Below are 22,185 nucleotides of genomic sequence, written 5' to 3' on the forward strand. Positions count from 1 at the left end.
TTAGACATTTTCAGTGGCTCATGGGAGTCACTGTGTAGCTGTTAATTACTGATATGAATCATGTTTGATAATAAGCTTTGATTGTCGACCTTGAACATTTGCTTCCCCCGTATACAATTATCAAAACTGTGGCTTTTTTTAAAAAAAAATTAAACGAATGGTGCTTTAAGTACAATATCAAGTGCCGTAACAGTCAATTAAAAAAAATCTCAGTCCACTTCATTGAGGATCCTCTCTAACAGAAAATGCCTATTATAAACCCTCAAACTATTGCACTTAACACTTCAATAGAGCAAATCAGCATCATTATTGGATCCACATAAATAAACATCTCAGTTATCAGACGGAGGAATGTGGCTTATGCAGAGTTCAAAAGCAGAAATCCAATAAGCAGTTCATTTGTGAAATACCAACACATTATCTCGGGTCAATAGTTTGTCTACAGAACTTTGATGGAGACTGGTTACTGATGCTTTTCAAATGCTTATGTGTTACAATTCAGTGAGCCTGTTCAGCCCTGGTATTAACATGCCTTTCAGTGATCTGACCACATGTGAACAGCAAAGACACATCGCTGTTCACACCTGTGTTCATCATGTGTCCTCAGCTGACCACTTGTGTTCAGATTTCTTACTGCTCTGTGCACTGTTAGTACATCCATACTTTAGCTAGCTGCTGTGTAGCATGCTTATTAATTACAATGGCAGTTGTGTCAGTACAGCTGGACATATTACTGTCAGCAGAATTCAACACGCTTCCTCCATAAGGGCAAAACGATGATCGGTCACGCATCACTTCACCCAACTCGACATAAAATGGGTAACTTGTAAAGCATTAGTGCACTGTCACCAAAACAACTACCACATTCTGCACTGATGACGTGAACCTTGTCATGGATACATGAGGACGAATTAGCATTTCAGGCTCATTTAAACTCCCTTTACGCATGAAAAGAGATATTTTTCGTTTCAAATTTGTAAACGTCAGTGCCCTCATACTTCCACGTGTCCTGTTGGCATAGATGCAGCCAATAGATGGTACTAGAGGGAAGAATAAAAATTTCACGAAACAACAAACGAGGTGATGGTGGAGGAGATTGTAATAATGTACCTTTAAACAGAGGCAATATTCCAGATGGCGGTGGTCTGTGCAGCCAGTAAATACATCCCGACGTGTGGACAGAGAATTATTTTAACTATTTTCACTAGATATTACAAAATATTATTACTTCTTTGCATTTTGCCATGATTAAAATTTTTAGTTGTCTCTTATGGTCATGTCTCGCTTGAGCTACTTTGCATTGCCACCACAATCTCCTTTGGTACTGCTCTATTTCATCCGTATCCCTAGGTTTTCAGGAAATGGACAAAATGAGTGCAGAGAATGGACAGATGTAGACCGTAGGCAGCATTATGATACACCAGGATATTCCCAAAGGAATGTTTTTTCAATTCCATCATAAATACAGGCGCTTCTCTTTCTATTAAACCCACTTTATGTAGTGCACAGCATGCACCACCAGAGCTCTACTGGTTGAACAGGCAACTGAGCTGAAAAACACTGTGACACCGTGTGGCAGAGGGACAAGTTACATGATTGTAAACAGCCAGCAGCCAGCAATGGCTGAAAGAAACTGTGGGGAATGACAGCATGTTTTTAAATCTATCTTTGTGAATTAAGGATTTATTTTGACCAAACCTAAGCTGGTGATTGTTGTAACAGTTGTTTTACCAACTAGATTACCAGCAAGAGTGACCAAGACAGTTTGGGTGAGTTTTGTTTTGTTTCTGTTGAGTTTGAATGAAGTGTCTTTTACAAGAAGTTGAGCACAAATGAGCCCTTACACTACAAAAGACGTGGACAAATGCGTCCCAGACCATCATGGCAAGTGGTTTGAGTAATACAATCACAATGCGTCTTGGTGGCTGTTTACAGTTTTATTTAGCACTGTCCACTTGTAATTAGATCACCCAAAGTGCAGGCTAATACCAGGTCTAAACAGACAACAAAACAGTGTTTTTCTGTAATGAATCAGCGAGCTACTCTTCTGGAAATATGTCAAAGTGCTACTTTATAAGTATCCCTGTATCAATGAAATGCTTCAAAGAATAACTCCATTTGTTTAATCATGTTATTCTAAGAGAGAACAGCAGAGAAAAAAAATTAAAAAAAACAAGTGAGGGGCCATATTTTAACGCTGTTCAAGTATTTATCAGTTAAAACCAACTGCATGCCACTGGACCCCCACACGTAAGTGCAAAAGGCTGTGAACTAATTCCTTGACGTTTTATGCTATTTCCAAACATACAAATACAGCCATTTTCATGCCTTTCAAAAACCATAGAAAAGCATAGAATAGTGACAAAAACAAGAAGAGAAATGTACATTATGTACACAACACATTTTTTTTATATAAAACAATGGCATTTTTCACCCCTTAATGTTACTGAGATTCCCCCCAAAACAGCATGCGTATTGTTATCAAAACATTTACAATATATAAGTATACACATTGAGAAGCAATAAATAAACTGACAGTATTTTTTTGCACATTTGACACATACAGTAGACATAGAAAAGTTCCATCTACAGTACAATATCTGCTTAAAACTAGAACTTTACATCTGAAGATACATTGCACGGCATGACATAATTGATGCTTTAAAATGCTTCTTGATCTGTTCTGTTGCAGTGAAGCGCGCACCACGGTGGAGAGGGAGTGAATCATTCCTCAAAAACATTGCCATCATGACCCTATGGCTTTTTTAGTTAGGCATGAAAATGTACTACGGTGCTGCTGGAAATTGCTTTGAAATTTAAGGTCAGATACCCCTACCCTAACCCTAACCCAGATAATGCAGGAAAAAAAGGCCATGATTATGCTCCCTTGAAATACCACTTGGTCAAGTAGAGATGCGATAATGAAAGAACACTTGAAAAGTTGAGGCCCACTAAATGGCTGCGACCTCAGGGCAATGGTCTGGTAAAGGGAGGTTCTTAGTGTTGTTTCCTAGTAAGGTCAGGTCAGAGTGGCCGTTAACGGCGGGCTCTTGCTGTGGCTGCTCTGCAGTCATACATGAGTTGCTGTAAGAGCCCTGGGTGTTATTGTTCAGGTATTTTTGAAACTGGTTGTCCGGCTGCTCAACAAACGCTGCTTTGGACAACACCTTCTTCTCCTGATCAGGCGTGTAGCAGGTCAACGGGGCGGCAGGAGCACCGTTGGTCAGAGTGAAGTGGTGATTGGTTGTGTATTGTTCCTCAGTTTGATTAGAGTAGTCTGTGTACTGCTCGGCAGACATGTTGAATGGTCCTTGGGCCACGCTGCCGTTGGTCGCGCTGACCGGATCTTGGAATGCCAAGGCGTCCCCGTAAGGTTCACTGGGTCGGCTGGTTTGGCCGTTAGAGACAGCACTGGAGCTCCCCAGCTGGTAGTACTCAGCTGAAGAGGAGTTCATCAAATAAGAGTTCCCATTCATGTGGTTTTCATGTGCCACTGAGCCATCGCTGTAACACAGCACAGAGGACAACGGGACTACCTCAGTGTGAGACGCCGGGGTGTCGTTCTGAAAGTTCTCAGACTTCTCTTCATCCTCCTCCTCCTCCTCCTCCTCCTCCTCCTCCTCCTCGTCCTCAGAGTCGCTGTTGGCTAAGCTCTGGGTGCTGGAATCGGACAGTCCACTGCAAACACTGCTGCTATCCTCCTCATCCTCTTCATCTTCTTCATTCTCCTCTTCCTCCTCCTCCTCATCCTCTTCATCTTCCTCCTCGTCATCGTCATCCAGTGGCTCCTCCATGTCCTCCGCAGCCTGCAGGTGCATGCTCGCTGTCTGTGGAACGGCGTCTGACAGGGAGTACTCCAACCTGTGCTGGGACTGAACCAGAGGGTTTCCGCCTCCCAGGTCGTTAGTTTCGCTATGGTAACCATTGGTGGGGGACGCCTGCTGCTGCTCGCGGCTCTTCTCCAGCTCCAGCTTCATTATGGTGTGCAAGAAATGGGTCCGAACACGGATGGGATTAAACTCCACTCTCCCGGTTGAATTGCTGCAGCCCTCTTTTGTGCAGCCACATGGAAATGACATACGGTCCACCTAAGGAAAACATAACATTTACTGTGCACTTTATTTTATTTTAAACAGATGACCTGTGTAATGTGACTTGGCACATTCAACAATTGCATGAATATCATATAATCAAACTTAAATCATGTTTTAGAGTAATTTAAATGATTGGATTATGAAATTTCAGTGCTAAAAAATACCACTACACTTGGTCCACTGCTTCCAGTTACTATAATTTCAGTTACTATGTATCACTCTGCTGACCAGTGCTGGAATGTAACTAAGTACATTTACTTAATTACTGTACTTAAGTTCAAATTTGAGCTACTTTTACTTTGATTGAGTACTTAAATCTCATGCCACTTTCTAATCTACACCAGGGAATATTATGCTTTTTACTCCACTACTAGTCTTTTACTCTGGTTGCTTGTTTTTTGCACACAAACTATATGAAAATATACAAGTGTTACTAATGTTACTGTAATAACTGTATCTTTATGCAAATGGGGTTTCATATTAATTATTTAAATAATTTTCATTCATTCACTTTATGAAAAAAAATCAGAGTACTTTTACTTTTAATACATACATAAATACATTTCCTTGCTTGTACTTACATACTTTTAATTTCAGTAACATTTTAATGGAGACATTTTACTAGTGACATAGTGCTTATGGTATTAGTACTCTGACTTAAGTAAAGTATCTGAATACTTCCTCCACTGCTGCTGACCGGGCAAATGTTGGGTTTCTGATTTTCCTGTATCACCAGTACTAAGGTTCTGGAAAATCACATTTACTTTAAGTTTATTTCATCATGGGAGTGGGATTCATCATTGAGCACACCTGGGCAAAAGCCAATCTGGATGGTTAAAATGTTCGGTGCATCTGGGGCTGACTTGTCTTGTTTTAATCTTAACCTTGCTCTTACCCTTAAGAGAAAATTAAAAGAAAGATACATTTAAGAGAATGTTGCTGAATGAGGCCTAATGATTGTACCAAATAATTCAAGCACTTTCTTGGGTATACTGTATTCATGCACCTTCTCTTCAGATGTACAGAATGTGCCACTGTTTACAAGTGAGAAGATAAAACTGAAGCATGTGATGTGATTTACCTGGCACTTGATCCCTGCAATGCTGCAGGCACAAGTCTCTGGGTCACAGAAGACTCTGCAATCACAGCCGCAGTCCTCTCTGGACATCCGGATTGCTCGCAGTTCATGTTTCTCCTCCACGTCAATCTTCTTTACCCCCGAGGAGCGCAGCAGTGCCCGACGCTTTTTAGTGGTGAGAGGCTGCAGGAAGAAGTACTCGTCTACCTCTGTGTTGTCCAGATCGATGTCGTCGTCAGAAATGTCCTCTGCCGTGAGCGTGTTGGCCTCTTCAGACTCCACCGTGCCATTCTTAGTCAGCTGGAAACAAGAAGGAATCAACAAACACAAAGACTAAATTCCTTTCAGATTCACGCACATATTTGATACTAATATCTAATTCTCATAAAATCTTTTGTACAGAAATCTTTCTCAGTTTTGCTCAGATGCAGTTTACAAAGCATTCACCTTGAGTTTGATTGAATTGAGTTTCTCTTCCTTCAGGTGGTCTCTGAGCATGTCTCTGTGGATCCTCTCCTGCTCCACAGCAAATTCACCCAGGGAGTACTGCCTGATCCAGCTGTGCCTGTTGGACATGCCCAGTGTGCTGCCTCCCTGGCTGGGCACGCTGGTGAAGCCCTGCCGCCGGCTGAAGTAGTACACTGTCACATTCTCAAAATGCACCCTCCTTGTCCGCAGGCGCTTCTCTCTCTTCAGTATCGAGTCAGCTGCAAAGGAAGACGGGAAATATTGCGTGTACTTGTCATCTTGAATGTAAACTGTTTCTGACAATTCATTAATCCAAAGTGGAAAGAATTAAAGCTCCACACTGCAAATCACTGCGTCAAAAACACACTCTGCAAAGTTGATTATTATTTCTTTTATCATTTCTTTCATGTTGGAGTAGTTTCACAGCCATGTAAAGCCTGTTAAGATAAGTGACATTTTTACGGCAAAATGTGGGACACACATGCTGCGAGTATTGTCCTTAAATGCCTGAAATATGAGGATCTCTTTCCTGCCAGCTTTACAGCAAGCTTCTATGTATTTTAGCACAGCTTTGTGGGGAAGGATTTCATCACATCTCTGTGCTTCCGCTTGGCATGTGAGTCCTCAGTGTGTCTTTTTAAGGAGAGCTCCACAAGAGGGGAGAAGCAGGGAGGAGGGCAACGGTGGAGCATAAATAATCCCCTGCCTGGCCTAGAGATGAGGAGCGCTGGTTCACAGAAACAGTGTTCCCAGCATTCACCCCGTATCAGACAGACAGGACAAACAGAAACCATCTGGTTCCAACAGCTCTCCACCCCACGCAACAGGGACAATGCATTTCATTACAGATGTAGAGCTGTCACACTAAGCAGAGCCGACTTTCATTATCTTCGTGCACACAGCCATCAGCTTGTTTTAGGTGTAAAACAGATGTTAAGGTCTTTATAATCAGCTTCATAATCAGCTAATCATATCTTTGTTAAAACCTATAGGGAAAAAAAAACAACATCTCACAGGTACTTTTCACAATTTTGCAATCAGCAAGTGGTCCTTTGCCCTTTAAAGCCGTTTCCACTTTCAGACTCTCTAAACAAATACATTACAGATGTTTTTCCTCCTCTTCCTAACACACCAGCACAGGGATGTAAAACCACTCAGGATTTAATTGTCTCATCTCTCTGCCAAGATAGTCAATCACTGCACGCGCACATGTCACTTCACAGGAGTGAAGTCCTCATAGTGCACGGCTCCCTTGTTACTGTCAGCTGACCTTCTTCCCTGCTACCAGCAGCTGCAGCTGACACAGAGGCCACGCTCAGCCGCCAGGGACTCAGCACCCTACTTATGTCTCGCTACAGGGAGGGGGGCCTGTCACCCATCTGCGTGTCAGTCATAAACTTAATCAAAAATAGTGCATCAACAAAACACCCATTTAGTGTTGCCTTCAGTTAATGTAAAAGGTGTTTGTTTACCTGGCAAAAATATTTTTTCTAACTTGGAAAATGAAATACTAAGTAGCCAAATTGTGCAACTCCTTTCTTTTGTTCTTTAAGAATATCATTATTAAGCTTTTTGTGAAACCCAAGCATCTGGAAGCTTTCAAATTTCCCAAAAGAATGAATAAAGTACAACTGCACTCACTTAAATTCTGTCTCATCTCTCAGACATTAAGAATCACACATTCACTGTGTTTCCTATTAACGAAGTCCTCAGTGTCCTTTTGAACTTGCAGAGGAGACATGTCTTTTGTGGTTGGTTTATCTTCGATTAAGACTGCATTCTTTAATACATACTCAGTTAAAGCCAGGGATAAGTGTGGAGTCTCTCAGCAGCAGACCTCTATTAGAACGGGTGAGCTGTGACTTTATTTTTGTACAACAAGCTTTACAGATCTGCGGCTGTTTAACCCTAGATATATATTTTTCTAATCTTAGCAGCAACTGAAACAATTAATCTTATAATCTATGGATAGAATATTAAATCTCCAACTCTATTTACAAATATTAATCATCAGAGTCAATTTTCAAGCAAAGTGCATGTTTAAACTTATTTGATGTGAGGTAATATTTGCTGTCTTAAAGGTCCCATATTGTGTAAAGTCAGATTTCCATTACCCAAGGCAACCCGAGGTGCTTTAGAGATTAGATTGGATTTGATTTTTGTAAAAAATAAAATAGAAAAATGATTATACAAACAAGTAGACAGACACAAAAAAGTAATATTTACTTATTCACTTATTCAAAAAGAAGTGTAAGAAGAACTCCTGTGTGTCTGTGTGAGTGTGATTTTTGTTTTTTTCCGGTCACTTTTGTGTGTTTGGTGTGTGCCTGTTGTCTTTAGGTTTTGTCTCTCCTTTGTTCTTCCCCCACCCCTTGTCTGCAATTTTTTACTATACACACCTGGTGGCACTTGTCACTTTACACACCTGCCTGCAATCAAGCTTGCAACCTACAAGAGAGCCACCTTGACAACCATTCCCTGCCAGACTGTTGCCGAACACACTTGTTGCGACACAAGTTCAGCTCTATTTTTGATCTTTTCCATTTTTTTCTCCTGCTTGCCTGTTTGCTTTTTTTTGCTAGGATCTATTTTGTGATCTCTGCCAGAATTCCCATTCAGCCATCCTGTCCTGAAACACAGATCACCCCTCACCTCAGCCAGTCATCCTGTCCATCATTCTCCTGCACAGTTCACTGTTCTGATAAAGAACTCTTCCTTCTAACATCCGTTTGTCTTCTTTTGGGTCCTTAGTACCAAGCATGACAAGTTTGGAGTGCTAGACAAAATGTGACATTTTGAGTTCCCCTTGGGCTTCCAGAAAACATCACTACTACATTTTATAAACCGAACAGGTATTTGATAAAAAATAATAATAATGAAAAAAATAAAGCTGCAGCCCTGAACATTATCCATCATTCATCATGTCTAATTGCGTGTATTTGCTGGTCTTTTTATTTATGCAAAAATGAAAACATACTGCGCCCTCATCAAAAAGGGCTATTTCATCCATGATTTACATAAGCAGATGACTAAGACAATAATTTAGTGTTCTTAGAAAGTGGTACATTTCCATGTACAGCACCAACAGTGTTGTACACACACAGCTTCAGCTCATTCATCAGACTGGGCCTGTACACTGATGCTGCTCCTAATGAGGGAGGCTGTCTGTGCATCCTCTCCCTTTATTATAGCACTGGACTCTTAACATCACTCAGCCTCCCCTCCTCTCCCCTCCTCTCCTGTCCTCTCCTCTCCTCTGCACAGCTATGACTGTAAATTCATATTACACTCCCTTATCAACAGACATGCAGATTTCTTTCCTCTGACCTGCATCCTGCATTGATCGTGAGCCACAAAATCAGGTTGTATCTGTATTTTATTTGCTTCTTGATTAAAAATCCCTTTCAGTCCTTTAGCTTTCTTCTTTCGTTGAGATGAAATGATGACATTAATCTTACTGTCAACGGCGCACGTTAGCCACACTGAGCTCAGTGCATGAGTTTAAAAGACACAGGCACTCACGGGTGAAAGGGCCTGAGGCAGAGGGGTTGACACTGTCACTGCTATCCCCACTCTCACTGCAGGAGACCTCATCATCAGACTCCCGCAAGGAAGAGCACGGGGAGGAGGAGGCTTCCACCTCCTCAAATTTCCTCTTCAGTATTCCACTCATGGCCCGCCGCATCTGCACCTGAAACCGAAAGACAGCAGAGGGGCCACGCATTATTTAATATCCAGTTTAGGGCCTTCATAATCCTCAGCACACTCAATTAGCAATGAGACCCAGACCCCCCCCTTCCCTCCTCCCTTCACGTACACACACACACACACACACACACACACACACACACACACACAAAATCTCTTCTGCCGCTATCCCAGCTCCCAGGCGTTCCCTGGGCGATTGATCACCTTGGCACAAAGGAGCTGAGATGGAAGGAGAAAGCTGCTAATTACATACTACGTCTGCCTTACAGGAAGTTCATTCCACTGTCTTTGATTGAGAGGCTGAAGAAAAAGAGAGACTGGACTGACTTGTTTTGCTACTAGCAGCCACACTGAAATAATATATGTACTTTGTACAACATTATATGTTTATGTGCATTTGATTGCTGATGTAACTGATTTTACATATATTACACTGCACAGTCTGCAAAAAACATCTGCAGCTTTGTTTAAAAATGAATGCAACAATTCAAACAAGCATGCATACTATAGGTGTAATGTACATTTATACAGGTGCACACACATGCTGATGCACACTTCAGTGTAACAATTAAAGTGTGGCAACAGTCTGCACAACACAAAGTGATTTGTATATATATCACACATCATGCAGCACTGAGGGAGGAATAGGTGGAGCTGTTGTTAAAAGGATAATAAGTGACATCCTGTACATCTGTAATGAGCTTCTGTTAGGTCAGATGCTTCCTACAGAAAAAAAGGAAAGGCCTCAGGTGAATGCAGCTACAGTCACTGCAGAGCCGAGTGAAAGAAAGCTGGACTGTGACAGGTCTTATTATCTGCAAAAAAGTCAATAATTGCAAAAAATAAAGATAGCAAAAATAGACTACTAGATATTATCCCTGCTTCAGAGTTGTTGCTTATTTAAAAGCGATAACTGCCATGGAATAGTGCCATGAAACTAATTCCTATAACCATGCTGTAATGGGGACACACTACAGGTATAATGAATGATAATGAGGGTAATTTTTTAACTAATAGAGACCACCATGAAAAATCCTCCTGTTGTTTACTTACAGTAAGGCAAGTATGTTTTATTTTACAAGTTTGCTGAAATTTTACATTTAAATATGCAAATGATGTATTATCTTGTGAAATATGCACAGAGTTGCATAGATTTCCAGAACAAAAAATCTGAACATTGGATAAAGCCACAATAAAAATTCGAATTTTACTTTGTTGTCATATTAGTCAAAGGTTTTTACAGAGAGGATTTTGGATATCTCTGTTCATCACCCAATCTGGAAATACAGCCATAAAAAAAGAATTTTTGCCATGTTTTTGGGATAAAATCCTCTTTCAATCCGGCTATGAATGATATATGGATAACCCCAACAGTAAAAATCTTCAGCAAATAGACAGAAATAAAAGTTAAAAGTTTGATGTATGTAAGTGTCACTGTAGTGGATATTTCTAGCTCAGAGATTGAGAAAAAACTTATTTTAAGAAAACAGCCTTTAAAAATATGTATGTTAAAATTCCATACATTTTTTAGGCCAAAAATAAGACACTGCAATAAAAAAATTGAACTCATAGATATGACCAAGAAACTTCCCCACTTGGTTACTTACATTATGAGAAATATTTTTCCAATCCTTTCCAAAAAGTTTTCTGACAATTTAGGTTTAAATATGCAAATAATGCATTATCTTCTTACGTACGCACCTTTTACATACACTTTCAGAGCAGATATCAAAATGACAATAAATCTAAACGTGTATCTTGGATGTTTTCTTTCCACTAGTCTGAAAGAAAACATGTTATAAAAGCATTATATCCCAAAATCTAATAATTGATCAGTTCCTGAAAAGAGATGTTTTCACCCTAAATCAAGCACAACAGTGTTATACACATTTTCTTATAAATAAATAAATAAAAACTATCTTTGTATGGCTGTGTAGGTGCAGCTAAATGTTTGTGGTTACAGCACTTACATGCAGAGGCTGGTGTAACAGAAGTGTTACAGACCACTTCAATGTCAATTGAAAGGGGCCATTAACTCTCTCTGACTGATGATGCAATTAGACAAATAAACAAGAACAAGCTCATCAGTCAACTACACTAAAACAAATCACCATTACACTGGAACAGTTGCACTGGAACTGACAAACTCTTTTAATAACGGCTTTTTCCATTTGAATAATATTCTGCTCTTATTTTTCAATATGTAATGGCTGTAATGTTGCAGCACTTATTTGATCTCTATATGAGACATTGTTGAAAATGCAGTCCTTTAATGTATTTAGCCCTCTGTCCCTTGTTTGAACAGCAGCAGCTGGAACGTCATGTCACATTTTAAAATAAACCCAATAACACAACAGTGCAGCAGCGAGGCTCGCTATGACTGGCAGCTTTTCCCTCACTGCTTTCTCTCTTGGAAACTGGAATCAGTAAAGACAGCATGCATCTTCACCCAGTCCCACTCTGTCTGTCTGCCAGAGCAGCTTGTGGGGGAGTTCCATTCACAGGCAGCCACAGTGTTTCATCTGGGCTCTGCTATCGAGTCATTACAGATGCAAATGCTGCCTGAGAGAAAGAGGTGCAACCCAGAGAGGACTAGCGCTGCCAGCAAGAGGGGTCATTGTTCCCAGGAGGCTGTGCTTGTTCAGCATGGTGACATGGCACCGCCAGCATTTGGAGAACCTCCAGAGTCAACAACTCTACCTACAACTAAGGAATGTGAGGCATCCTCCATCTGGGCAATCATGGAGGAGAAAGGCGTCTGTCAGGGTAACCTTACTGAGAAGATCTCTTTTCAGGGAGAACTGTTATTAATTTGGATGCAAAAATCTATAAGAGGCTCCTAATCAAGAGCATCTTTCAGATTCTGCAGAGCCAATATTTGAGCTGCTGACAAGAACCCACCACTTTCCACCACATGATTGTGAAAACACATAATGACATTAACTAATAAACTAATCCTGAATTATATTTAAGTGTGAGATTAAAAATGTGGAGGCTGTTAATCTTGCATCGAAATACATTTCTCTCACAATCCACTTCAGTTGTTGGCAAACAGGAGTGGAAATTTCCACCAGAAATGACCTGTGCAATTTCAGTCCATTTCCTAGTGAGGGTCCTAATTAGATACCATTGTTGGAAACCAATTCGTATGCTTAGCCCTCAGCTGATGCTGCACAAGGCTTTGATACCAAAAGTGGTTTCCATGGAGATTCTAATGTACTCTCACAACTAGTGCTTTCCCATATGACAGTGTTTCCAGTGTTACATACAGTGTATGAAGCTTCTTCTCACTAAAGCACCAGTGTTGGTTCATATCAAATGATGCAGCTACTCACTCAGATAAATGCAGTTTATTTGCTTTCTGTTCTGATAGCATGAAATCAGAGTTAAAATCTTGACACTGGATGACATCATAAGCCACAGTGCTGTGGGTAATCTAGGGTGAACCTCTTTCATCACGGCTAAATAAAAAACAGAGATTGTTGCTCCTCTCCAACAGCTCATTCTTTGTCTTCACTGTTGCCTTACCACTAATCATGGCCGGGCAGCATACACTATGATACAAGGAGAGAAAATCCCGGAGAAAATAATGCAGCAAAAGCCAGCTTGGAAAGCCCCTCCCTGTGTTTGCCTCTCTGTGCACACACATCAACTGTGGAAACCAACTCTTGTCCTTAATCAACAGCGCTCACGGCACTGTGGCACACTTGCATCCTGAATGCAATTATTTTTTTCCCCCTCGTCATTCACAAGGTTCCCACAGTCATAATAAAACTGATGTGACAACACAAGGCTCAAAACACTCATCCCAAGTGATGCCAACAAGCCTATGGCATCTGGTGCAAGTCATGACACATCAGGATGACCAGATTACACTTCTGTGTGTGTGTGTGTGTGTGTGTGTGTGTATGTGTGTGTGTGTGTGTGTGTGTGTGCCGGCCCTCACAGGAACAACTGACCTGTATCCACTGGCAGACTATGACTCCTTTCACCTCTTCTCACAGCAGCACAGCCACACAATCATAAATGTGGCTATTCAAAAAAAGGTGAAACGTGATGAGGCAAGAGGTTCCCATTTTGTTTCAGTCCACTGACTTGCAGCGACCCCTGAGCTCCACGGGCATGAGAAAAAAGGGTGCAGGAGAGTGAGAGAGACTTGTAATTTTCCAGCTCTGACTGCACTGTCGGTACCATATGCTTTATTGTTGCAAGACGGCAGTCTTTCTCACTTTAACTCCCTCTCTGTCACTGTGTTCCTCTCTTTCTCTCTCCCTCTCTCTCTTTGGCCACACAAAGGCTCATTAGCTGCAGCCGGCTGAAAGGCAGAGCCTGACTGGAGCAGAGTGGAGCAAAGCAGAGGCAGCCTGTGAGATCACATGGGTGGGATGTCTGAGAGAGAGAGAGAGAGAGAGTGTGAGAGAGAGCGAGAGAGAGAGAGAGAGTCAGGCGTGCCTCTGCTCCTGCTGTCTGCAGATATTTTTACCAACATGAGCCGGGAAGGGGAGGGGGGGTGAGTAGAGGGGGGAGGAGGAGGCAGAGGTATGGGGGGTCACGAAGAGAGAGAAAGGCAGAATGTTGGAGAAATGGATAAGCGGTGTGTGTATGGGAGATGCAGGGCAGTGGGAAAAAAGAGCCAGCGGGGTGGGTGGGGGGGGGCAGCAGAGATGCAGAGAGGAGGGGATTGAGGGGGGAATAGTAAAGGGGAGGGGGAGAATGAGGAAGAGGTGGAGTGAGTAGGCAGGTGGAGAAGGAAGGATAGAGAATGAGGCAAAGAAAACGGAAACATCTGATGCCAAGAACAACACAATGGGACCATCAAGAGAGCATAAAAGTGCAAAATAAAAACTTAAATGACTTATAAATACCAAAAAATCCAGGATAAATTTAATAGAACAGCAGAACATTACACAGTGTTTATATAAAAATGTTGGCATATTATTGCATCCAGCTGCGGCATACGAAATCTGAACATATACCTGGAAGAGGTTGACTAGAAAATATCAATACCTCAACCCTCCCAAAAATCAGATATGTCAGCACTGCAGTAAATGTGCTCCTGACACTTCCTATGCCAGGAGAGTTAGAGGGGCAGCAGCTTTTGCAGCCAGAGAGCTATTACATCATACTTGCACTTAATTGGACTGTATGTCAACATAAAAGTTCCAGCACTTCTTCGTGTGAATAGCTTTAAGCCTAAAGGCTTTTTTAAAGGTCCCATATTGTAAAAATCTGATTTCCATGTATTTTTTAAAAAGCCCATTTTCAGGAACTGTGCCTTCAAATGGGCTGTGCTGACTTCCATGTAGTTTTAATGTTGCAAGTACACTATATAAAAGTAAAAAGTGCCACTACAACGCCGGTACAGTCATTTCCCCGATGTCATGTTGGTGCAAAGCCGCTGAGAGTGCAGATATGGAAGACCACGAAACACTGACCAATCAGAGTAGACTGGGGTTTTTTTTAAGTGAGGGGCTTAAAGAGGCAGGTGCTAAAACTGAACTTTTTAGACAGAGTGTGATTAATTCAGGCAGACATTATGAGAAAAATATTTTATTGTTTTGTTTTTTAACATTAAAGCATATAAACATGTTTTCGTATAAACCAAATATACAATTAACAACCGGAAAATGACTGTAATATGGGACCTTTAAAGAGAATACAACATTATAGTCTGTCTTTTCTGAGCATTTACAGCATACAATGCAGTAGATAATAATAGTATAGTAAGTGGCATTGCTACCCACTCAAAACATCCAATTTGCATTGTTTAAAACCATTGTGCGTTTTCTAGGTCTGTTAAAGTCAACATTTATTGACAGTCATTGACACGGTCAGCCAAGTCAGATGGGTCATGTCCATTTTTCTGTTTATTTTTTATTATCATTTCCTCTTTCATTTTGGACCCTCGTATCCGTCACATCCTGCTCCTTGTGTCTCACCCCGCCCTAATTGGCCTCACCTACATCTTGTTAGCCCTGTTTGTTTGTGTATATAATCCCTGTGTGTTCTCCCTTATGTTGCCAGTTTGTTGTGTGTTGTCTGGTGTTGCCTCGACCTTGCACTCTTCATCTAGTAAGTCTCCTTGTGTATGACCATAGCCTGCCTTTTTCATCTTTTGTCTCAAGCCTTGTTTGGATTGGCCTGCCTGAACTTTTGATGACCTGTGCACCGACTTGGACTGTCATTAAACTCTGCCTAATCGTATCTGCCCCTGTGTTGTGCATTTTTGAGTCAACCATTCTGTACTCCACTGGTTATGTTAATCTTATGTGAAAGGATTTCTGTTCCTTGATGCAGCTTTGAGAAAACAATTGTCATTCAACCCTGCAATGTTCTGCATCCTCACCAGTGTCCTCCCTTGAACCTTGCCTAAACAGCACGGCACTCCTCCTTTCCATTTCCTCTTCCTCATACCGCCTCTCCAGTATACTATTCTGTATAACATCATTGAGCCACAGACACATTAGCAAACAGCAATACATTAATTTGGCCTTCAGAGTCATCAAGTTCTAAATAACAGCTTCTTTAACATCTGCACAGAGCAACCCTGTACTAGTGTGTAGCATATAATGACAAGTTTTGGATGATTGTAAAGCAACCTGAGCTATATTTCTACATAATATGCCACAGTGATGAGTGTAGTAGTAGTAGTAACAGTAGTGGCAGGAGTAGGAGACATTTTGTATTATTTAAAGGTTTGTTTCCTTTTTCAGAGTGATGTTGGCTCCATTTAAACATGTGGTTTGCACACAGGAAGCCAGAGGAAGTGTACTGACAGTACTCCAACAGACTCTGCTGAGCACTCACAGATTACAGTTGGCTATTATGGCTGAATCAGAGGGACCAAAGAACAAGCAAGCAGCGTTAAAACACAAATGCAGCAGCGACAAGATACACACACTATACCTACAGGGGGTAGACACAATAAAAGGGACAGAAAGTAAGCTCTGCAATTAAAAGAAATGTGATACTTCTAATTTATTTTGCTCTGTTTCTGTTGTTATTGTGTCCACCCACTTTAGATAAATGCTACTCTGATGTAACTGATCACACTAATGAGACGGCTGATGTCCCTATCACCATATTTTTAATCTAAAAATGATAGATCTGTTTGTTCATGTCACAGTTGATATGTGTGCGTCCCTCTCTCGCTCCACTAAAAGACCCTGTAATCACAATGAATGCCAATGACTCAGTCATACTAATGGATGGCAACATGAGCACAGTGATTTGTGCAGGCTGGATCTGTGTGTTCCTGTTCAAAGCTACCTGGATGAAAGATTGAAAAGCAAAGGTACAATCTCTGTCTTAGCTTGAACAACATCTGTATTCAAATTTGTAGAATAGAAATGGGTAGACATAGATCAATTGTCTTTTAAATGGTTTGCTGTTATACTATAAGGTCTAGTGTGTAGGATTTAGCGGCATCTAGTGTTGAGGTTGTAGAACTGAGACTTTGCATGTGCCAAGCATGTAGGAGAACTACAGTGACTTACATGAAAATATGAAAACACAAAAATGCAAATGGCCCTATTTAGAGCCAGTGCTTTATCTGTCCTTTCTGGGCTACTGTAGAAACAACATGGCAAACTACAGGGAAGAGGACCTGCTCTGTACGTAGACAGAAACAGTCCATGCTAAGGCAACAAAAACATGATGCTTCTCCGTTTAAATAATTAGATACTATTTTTTTTTTTTAAATCGCTTCTTAATTAGGTGTCTAGGCTAAACTCTGGCTGCCATACTAAACATTATAAAACACTTTAAGTCCTGGAGGTTTAACAGTCACCCATGAATAGGTTTTTCAATGTACACTTTACAAGAATAGGGAAATAATTCTGTTTTGATGGTTTTCGTATGTAATAAAAAAATATCAACACAGTGAATAAAAAATCTGAATGCCTGATTAAAGTGTATCATTTTTCTGATTTCTGTTCTGTTTTAATCACTACTTGTTTAGCTGTTAAGTTGAAATGGGAGAAATAACAACCTGACCAAACTCTACTGTCCTTTTCTCTGCAATGTCTGTTGATTATTAATAAAAGCAATTTTGATCATAATTGTTCAGGTTAAAATTTCACTGTGAAAATTAGTATGAGAGGAGTGAACAATGAGGAGACATGTCACACAATTTCTTCATCTGTTTTTGTTTTTGTCCGGTTGTTCTTCTAATCACTTTGAGAAAATGTGTTCTTGGACGACCTCATCTGCATTCCTTAAATGATTCATCCATGAGCATCACACATATATGCTGCCCTATTACATAAACATGCAAAACATAAGCTGGTGAGATGGCATTTGTTGCACCATTGCACCAGTGATGGTGACCTATATTTGCTCTGACTTTCAAGAGGCTTTCTTATTTCACTAAAGGAACTTGAAGACAGCAGGCAAAAATAAACAAAGGAAAGGTTTAGAAATATTCATCTGTGTACTCATACAGTGATTGAGGTCATATGCAAAGGTCCAGCCCAACTCCCAACACAGTCACAGATGAAAGGTACATTCTTAAATGTGTTTTTAACAACATCTACAAAGAGTCCTATTGTTTAAAGCAAATACGGTGCTTGTTATTTCTCAAAGCAAATACTGCCTGCATTGTATGAAAAGAACACAAAGTATAGGTTAATCTATCTCTTTGTTTTCTATTTTACAGAGCTTGAACAAAGTGGAAGTCTAGAAGAAGAGAGCTTTTCTTTTGTCTGTACTCACATGACCTTCCTCATCAAAACTTTCCTGCACAAGCTATTCTCAGGATCCTTTGCACAAGATTGATGACACAGAACATTTGGGGGATGTGCATGTGTTTAGTTAAAATGCAAATTATAAAAATAATCATTATATAAACACTTCAGTGATCTCACCACGTTTGACTCTGAATTGTCTGGCTTCATGAAAACATATCAGCAACTGTTTAGCAGGAGCGACCACGAATCGCAACCTGTAATGGAACAAACCGGGGTGAACAGGATGAGTCATTGCACCCACTCTGCTTATCACCTTCATCACAGCCATTATCCATCTCAACACTCAACACAGCTATCTCACACAACAGATGGAAGGCTCTTCAACCTATATAGATTCAAGTCCAAGGTCAAGGGTCTCCATCAGGTCACCATCAGCTGCATGTTTCAACTCCAATATGTAGCTGCAGTACACAGATCATAATGCCATCTGCCATCACTCAGAACAAGATCTGCAGTGCACCCGTGGTACATTTCCAGAGGCATAAAAGATACTTTGACTGGCCATAAACTGTAAGTACACAGGAGTTCATCTGGACTGTGCCACATCCTGACATGTACCATAGATAATTTTTTTTCTGCTTTGGCAGTTTGTCTCTCCTTAGACACAGAAATACACAATCGCATTAGTTATATAAGCAGGGATTTGCCAAACTCAGTTGCCTACTCCGCTACAGAAACACTAACAAGACAGACATCTCAGAACTATGCAAAAATCATATCGGAGCTGCCTACTGAAAATCATGGAAATCCTCTGGGAAAGAGATCCACAAATGTTAGTATGTAAGAGTAAACAAATATTTACTGGATTTCTATCACAATCATCAAACACCAGCTCTGACAGATTGTTCATGTAGTTACAATGTCTGACTCCGCTCTCATCCACATACTGGGAAGCTGGCACCTCAACATTACAAAGACAGTGGTACAAGAACAATGTCAGGACCAACCACAGAACATGCCACAAAACTCCAACAAATGGAAGGACAGGCAGATGCTGAGTAGAAAAGTTCATGCAAAAGCCACGCTTAGAACTTAAAATATTTCCAACAGGTTGCACAAGACGAAAGAGAGGCTTAGGGACAAAGAAGGCTGATCTATGTTCCATTACCATCACTGTACCCTCACTGCAGTAAAATCTGTGGTTTGAGAAATAAAGAGGACTGCTGGGGAAGGGTCATGTGCAATTACAGTATTTTGTATGAGCATACTACATTTGGTAGAATGTGTTTCTACCACATTGATTTAAGTTAGGAAAACATCATGGTTATTGTTTGACCTGCATTGGTTGATATTTTGAATACTGTATTGACATTTAACTCTGGAGCTTTGAACCTCCTTAGGGCCCTCAAAACCACTGACATCAATGGTGCACTCAAAAGCAATAGCAATGCTTTCACAGTACCCATTTTCCAGGGTGCAATAATTGTGCAACTTTTGGAATGCAGCAATGCGCACCATAAGTCATGTGATAGGAAGCAACCAATCACATCCAGCAGATATCTTTCATCTCTTCTGTAAATACCAGTCAGTGATAAATATGGAGAAGTTGATCATTTTAGTTCAGGTGTACCCAAAACTGTACATCTATCCCATTGGTGATAGTTAAGGTCTAATACGTCCCCTGGAAGACATTCACTTCAGATCATGGGGTTTCAGTTGTGTGCTGATTATGGTCACTTAGGGATGTCGGGCACAACCTGCCTGTGCGCCCTTGAAAATTGGCACAGAGTAGGCACAAGAGTAGCACCCAGCACCTGACCTCACATTTTCCAGGCGGTTGAAAATGCAACATTTGTCTTGACTGTTAAGCTTCTTATTTTGGTTCACTGACTGTACTCACTCTGACTGATTGAGTCTCACGGTTCTCATAATTCAATTCAATTCAAGGCAGTCTTATTCATAAAGCCCCATCCTTGGACCCTTTATCTCAGCCCTGTAGGACTATAGGACACTATCTCTAGCTAACAAGCTCACATCATTGATGTTTTCAGGAAAACTGGATACCATGCTCAAAAATAACCCTCCATTCAGTCCCATGAATATCGTCCACTTGGAGTGCAAGACAAAAAGTTTTTCAGGCTTCAGCAGGCTTCCTTGTTTTGGGGGAAAATGATAAAAAGGAAATGCCTGCACACTTCTCCGTGCCACAAAAGTTTAATAAAGACAGTGTTTCTTCTGAAAAGTTGCTAATGGAGAGAGTCAAACATTTAGCACACTAAAGGCCTGTAGAGGATATTTTGCCAGGGAGCTGATGGAAACCAAAAAGCCCAGTGAACATAAGACGTACACTGGTCAGGCAACCAGAAACATGTCGTTAAATACCAACATTGATCTATGTCAGTAGGTTGCATTATTAGTTGTTTGCTAAGACATTATCTACATCAATTCAATTAGCTTCTTTGTTGTGTTTTGTCTGACTTTTCTTTGAGTGTATTATGTATTTCAGCCCCCTGGTGGCCAAAAATTGCAGCTTTAAATGTTTCTTTTCGCGACACTGACAACCTATATGTTAAAAGTTGGCACCAAAATCAACCACCCTCCACACTCTCACCTTCCCCACACTGCATAAACATCCCATCTGCATTGCAATTTAATGTTTTTAGATGAACATACGTAAATCGCTAATCAGTCGATTGCATATGTATACACTAATTATTTGCATATAAATATAATTTTAAAGAGAAACAGTTCCTCCAGGACCATCAGAGTCCTCATTGAACGACTGCCAAATGTATATGTGTGTGTGGAGGGGGGGTGGGGGGGGGACAGGAGTGGGGTTGTATGGGTAAAGATTTATATAGATAGCAAATTGCTTCCTTGCACTGCTTCTGCCAAATGCCTATGCCATTCAATATGGCTGGTCGCATCGCAGACTACTAGTGTTTCCACAGTGATGAAGCACACATTCATACAGCCCAGATGGCTTGGCAGATCTTTTTTTATTCTTCTTTTTTTTTTTTTTACGTGAAAAACACTTTTTTTCTCATGGCAGTAGACTCTGTCTGAGTGACTGAGGGTGCACTCCAGTAGAACCAACTGATGGGATCACAGAGCTAAGACAAACCCTGAAACCACAAAAGATCCTGGGCCGTGCAGCCAGTCTGAGGTTGTGTTCGAGCTCATCCATCACTGGTGTCACACTCAGCCATACATGGCAACCTTGAAAGTGGGAGAGAAAGCTAGGCAGAGAGAGCGAGAGAGATAACTAGATAGATACACAGGGAGAGAGGCGAGGTCTCAGCTGGACTCCCCTGAGGAAAGGCTGTGGCCTGGATGATTATACAGCTACAGATGATGTCAGTGGAGGATCCCTGCCTCAGAGAGAACACAAACACGCTGCTCATATATTCATTGACACTGTTTTGTAGAAGGGGTGTGATGGATTCCTAAATTATACATGAAAAGGCCACAGTGTTTTGTGACAGGTCAGGGGCCATCTGCCTCAATCTGTATGTGCGAGCATCAGGAATAGCACAATAAACATTTGCATCCTGTCTCTGGAGGGACCACACACAAAATAGAAATTAATGCAGAGGACAGATAAATCAAAGGGTAATAGCTTGTGTACAAAAACAGGAAAACAGGAAAAAACTACAGCAGCAGAAATACTCATAGATCATTTACTTATTTAAATAAAATCAATATGCAAATGCTGAAATTAAGCTACAGTATCTACAAATCTTTTATGCACAATCCCTAGCTGTATTTGCAACTGGCCCGTCATTAACCATGTTTGGCAAAAAAGCACACAGACACACACACACACAAAAAAAAAAACCTGCCAGTTTGCTCAGTGACAGTGACAATAAACATTTGCTCGGGCTGTTTATACCATTGTGCTGCAATAAAGGTCAGATGGACAAATTATGCAAATAAATAGCATTAATTGTCAAATGCAGTCATCCTCAGTCTCAGTCAGCCTTTAAAGAATTCCACGTGCACAAGAAAACATTCAGCAATTAAACACAAAGGAATCCATTTAAGGAAATGTAGCGACATCTACAGATTTATGCAAATGAGACTTCACATGCGCTCTGTACATTTGTTAACTTGCACTTGCCTGAGGCTGCAGACAGATCTGCTCCACACA

At 40.9% G+C, this 22,185-nt stretch overlaps 1 protein-coding gene across 2 annotated transcripts; it reads right to left on the reverse strand.

Annotated features, from left to right (window-relative positions):
• Positions 1-141: 141 nt before the first annotated feature.
• csrnp3 (cysteine-serine-rich nuclear protein 3) lies at positions 142-13,380 on the reverse strand. Of its 2 annotated transcripts, none has more exons than XM_042494249.1 (5): positions 13,308-13,380; positions 9,163-9,331; positions 5,620-5,879; positions 5,176-5,472; positions 142-4,088 (listed from the first exon to the last, which is right to left on the reverse strand). In XM_042494249.1, the coding sequence occupies exons 2-5, from the start codon at positions 9,323-9,325 to the stop codon at positions 2,952-2,954; spliced, it is 1,857 nt and encodes a 618-aa protein (XP_042350183.1). In that variant the 5' UTR covers positions 9,326-9,331; positions 13,308-13,380; the 3' UTR covers positions 142-2,951. The 2 variants fall into 2 exon arrangements, with proteins under 2 accessions (XP_042350183.1, XP_042350182.1); XM_042494248.1 differs by lacking the exon at positions 13,308-13,380 and adding an exon at positions 9,553-9,558.
• Positions 13,381-22,185: the final 8,805 nt, after the last annotated feature.

Source organism: Plectropomus leopardus, chromosome 10, assembly GCF_008729295.1.
Source record: "Plectropomus leopardus isolate mb chromosome 10, YSFRI_Pleo_2.0, whole genome shotgun sequence".
In the NCBI taxonomy this organism is placed as follows: domain Eukaryota; kingdom Metazoa; phylum Chordata; class Actinopteri; order Perciformes; family Serranidae; genus Plectropomus; species Plectropomus leopardus.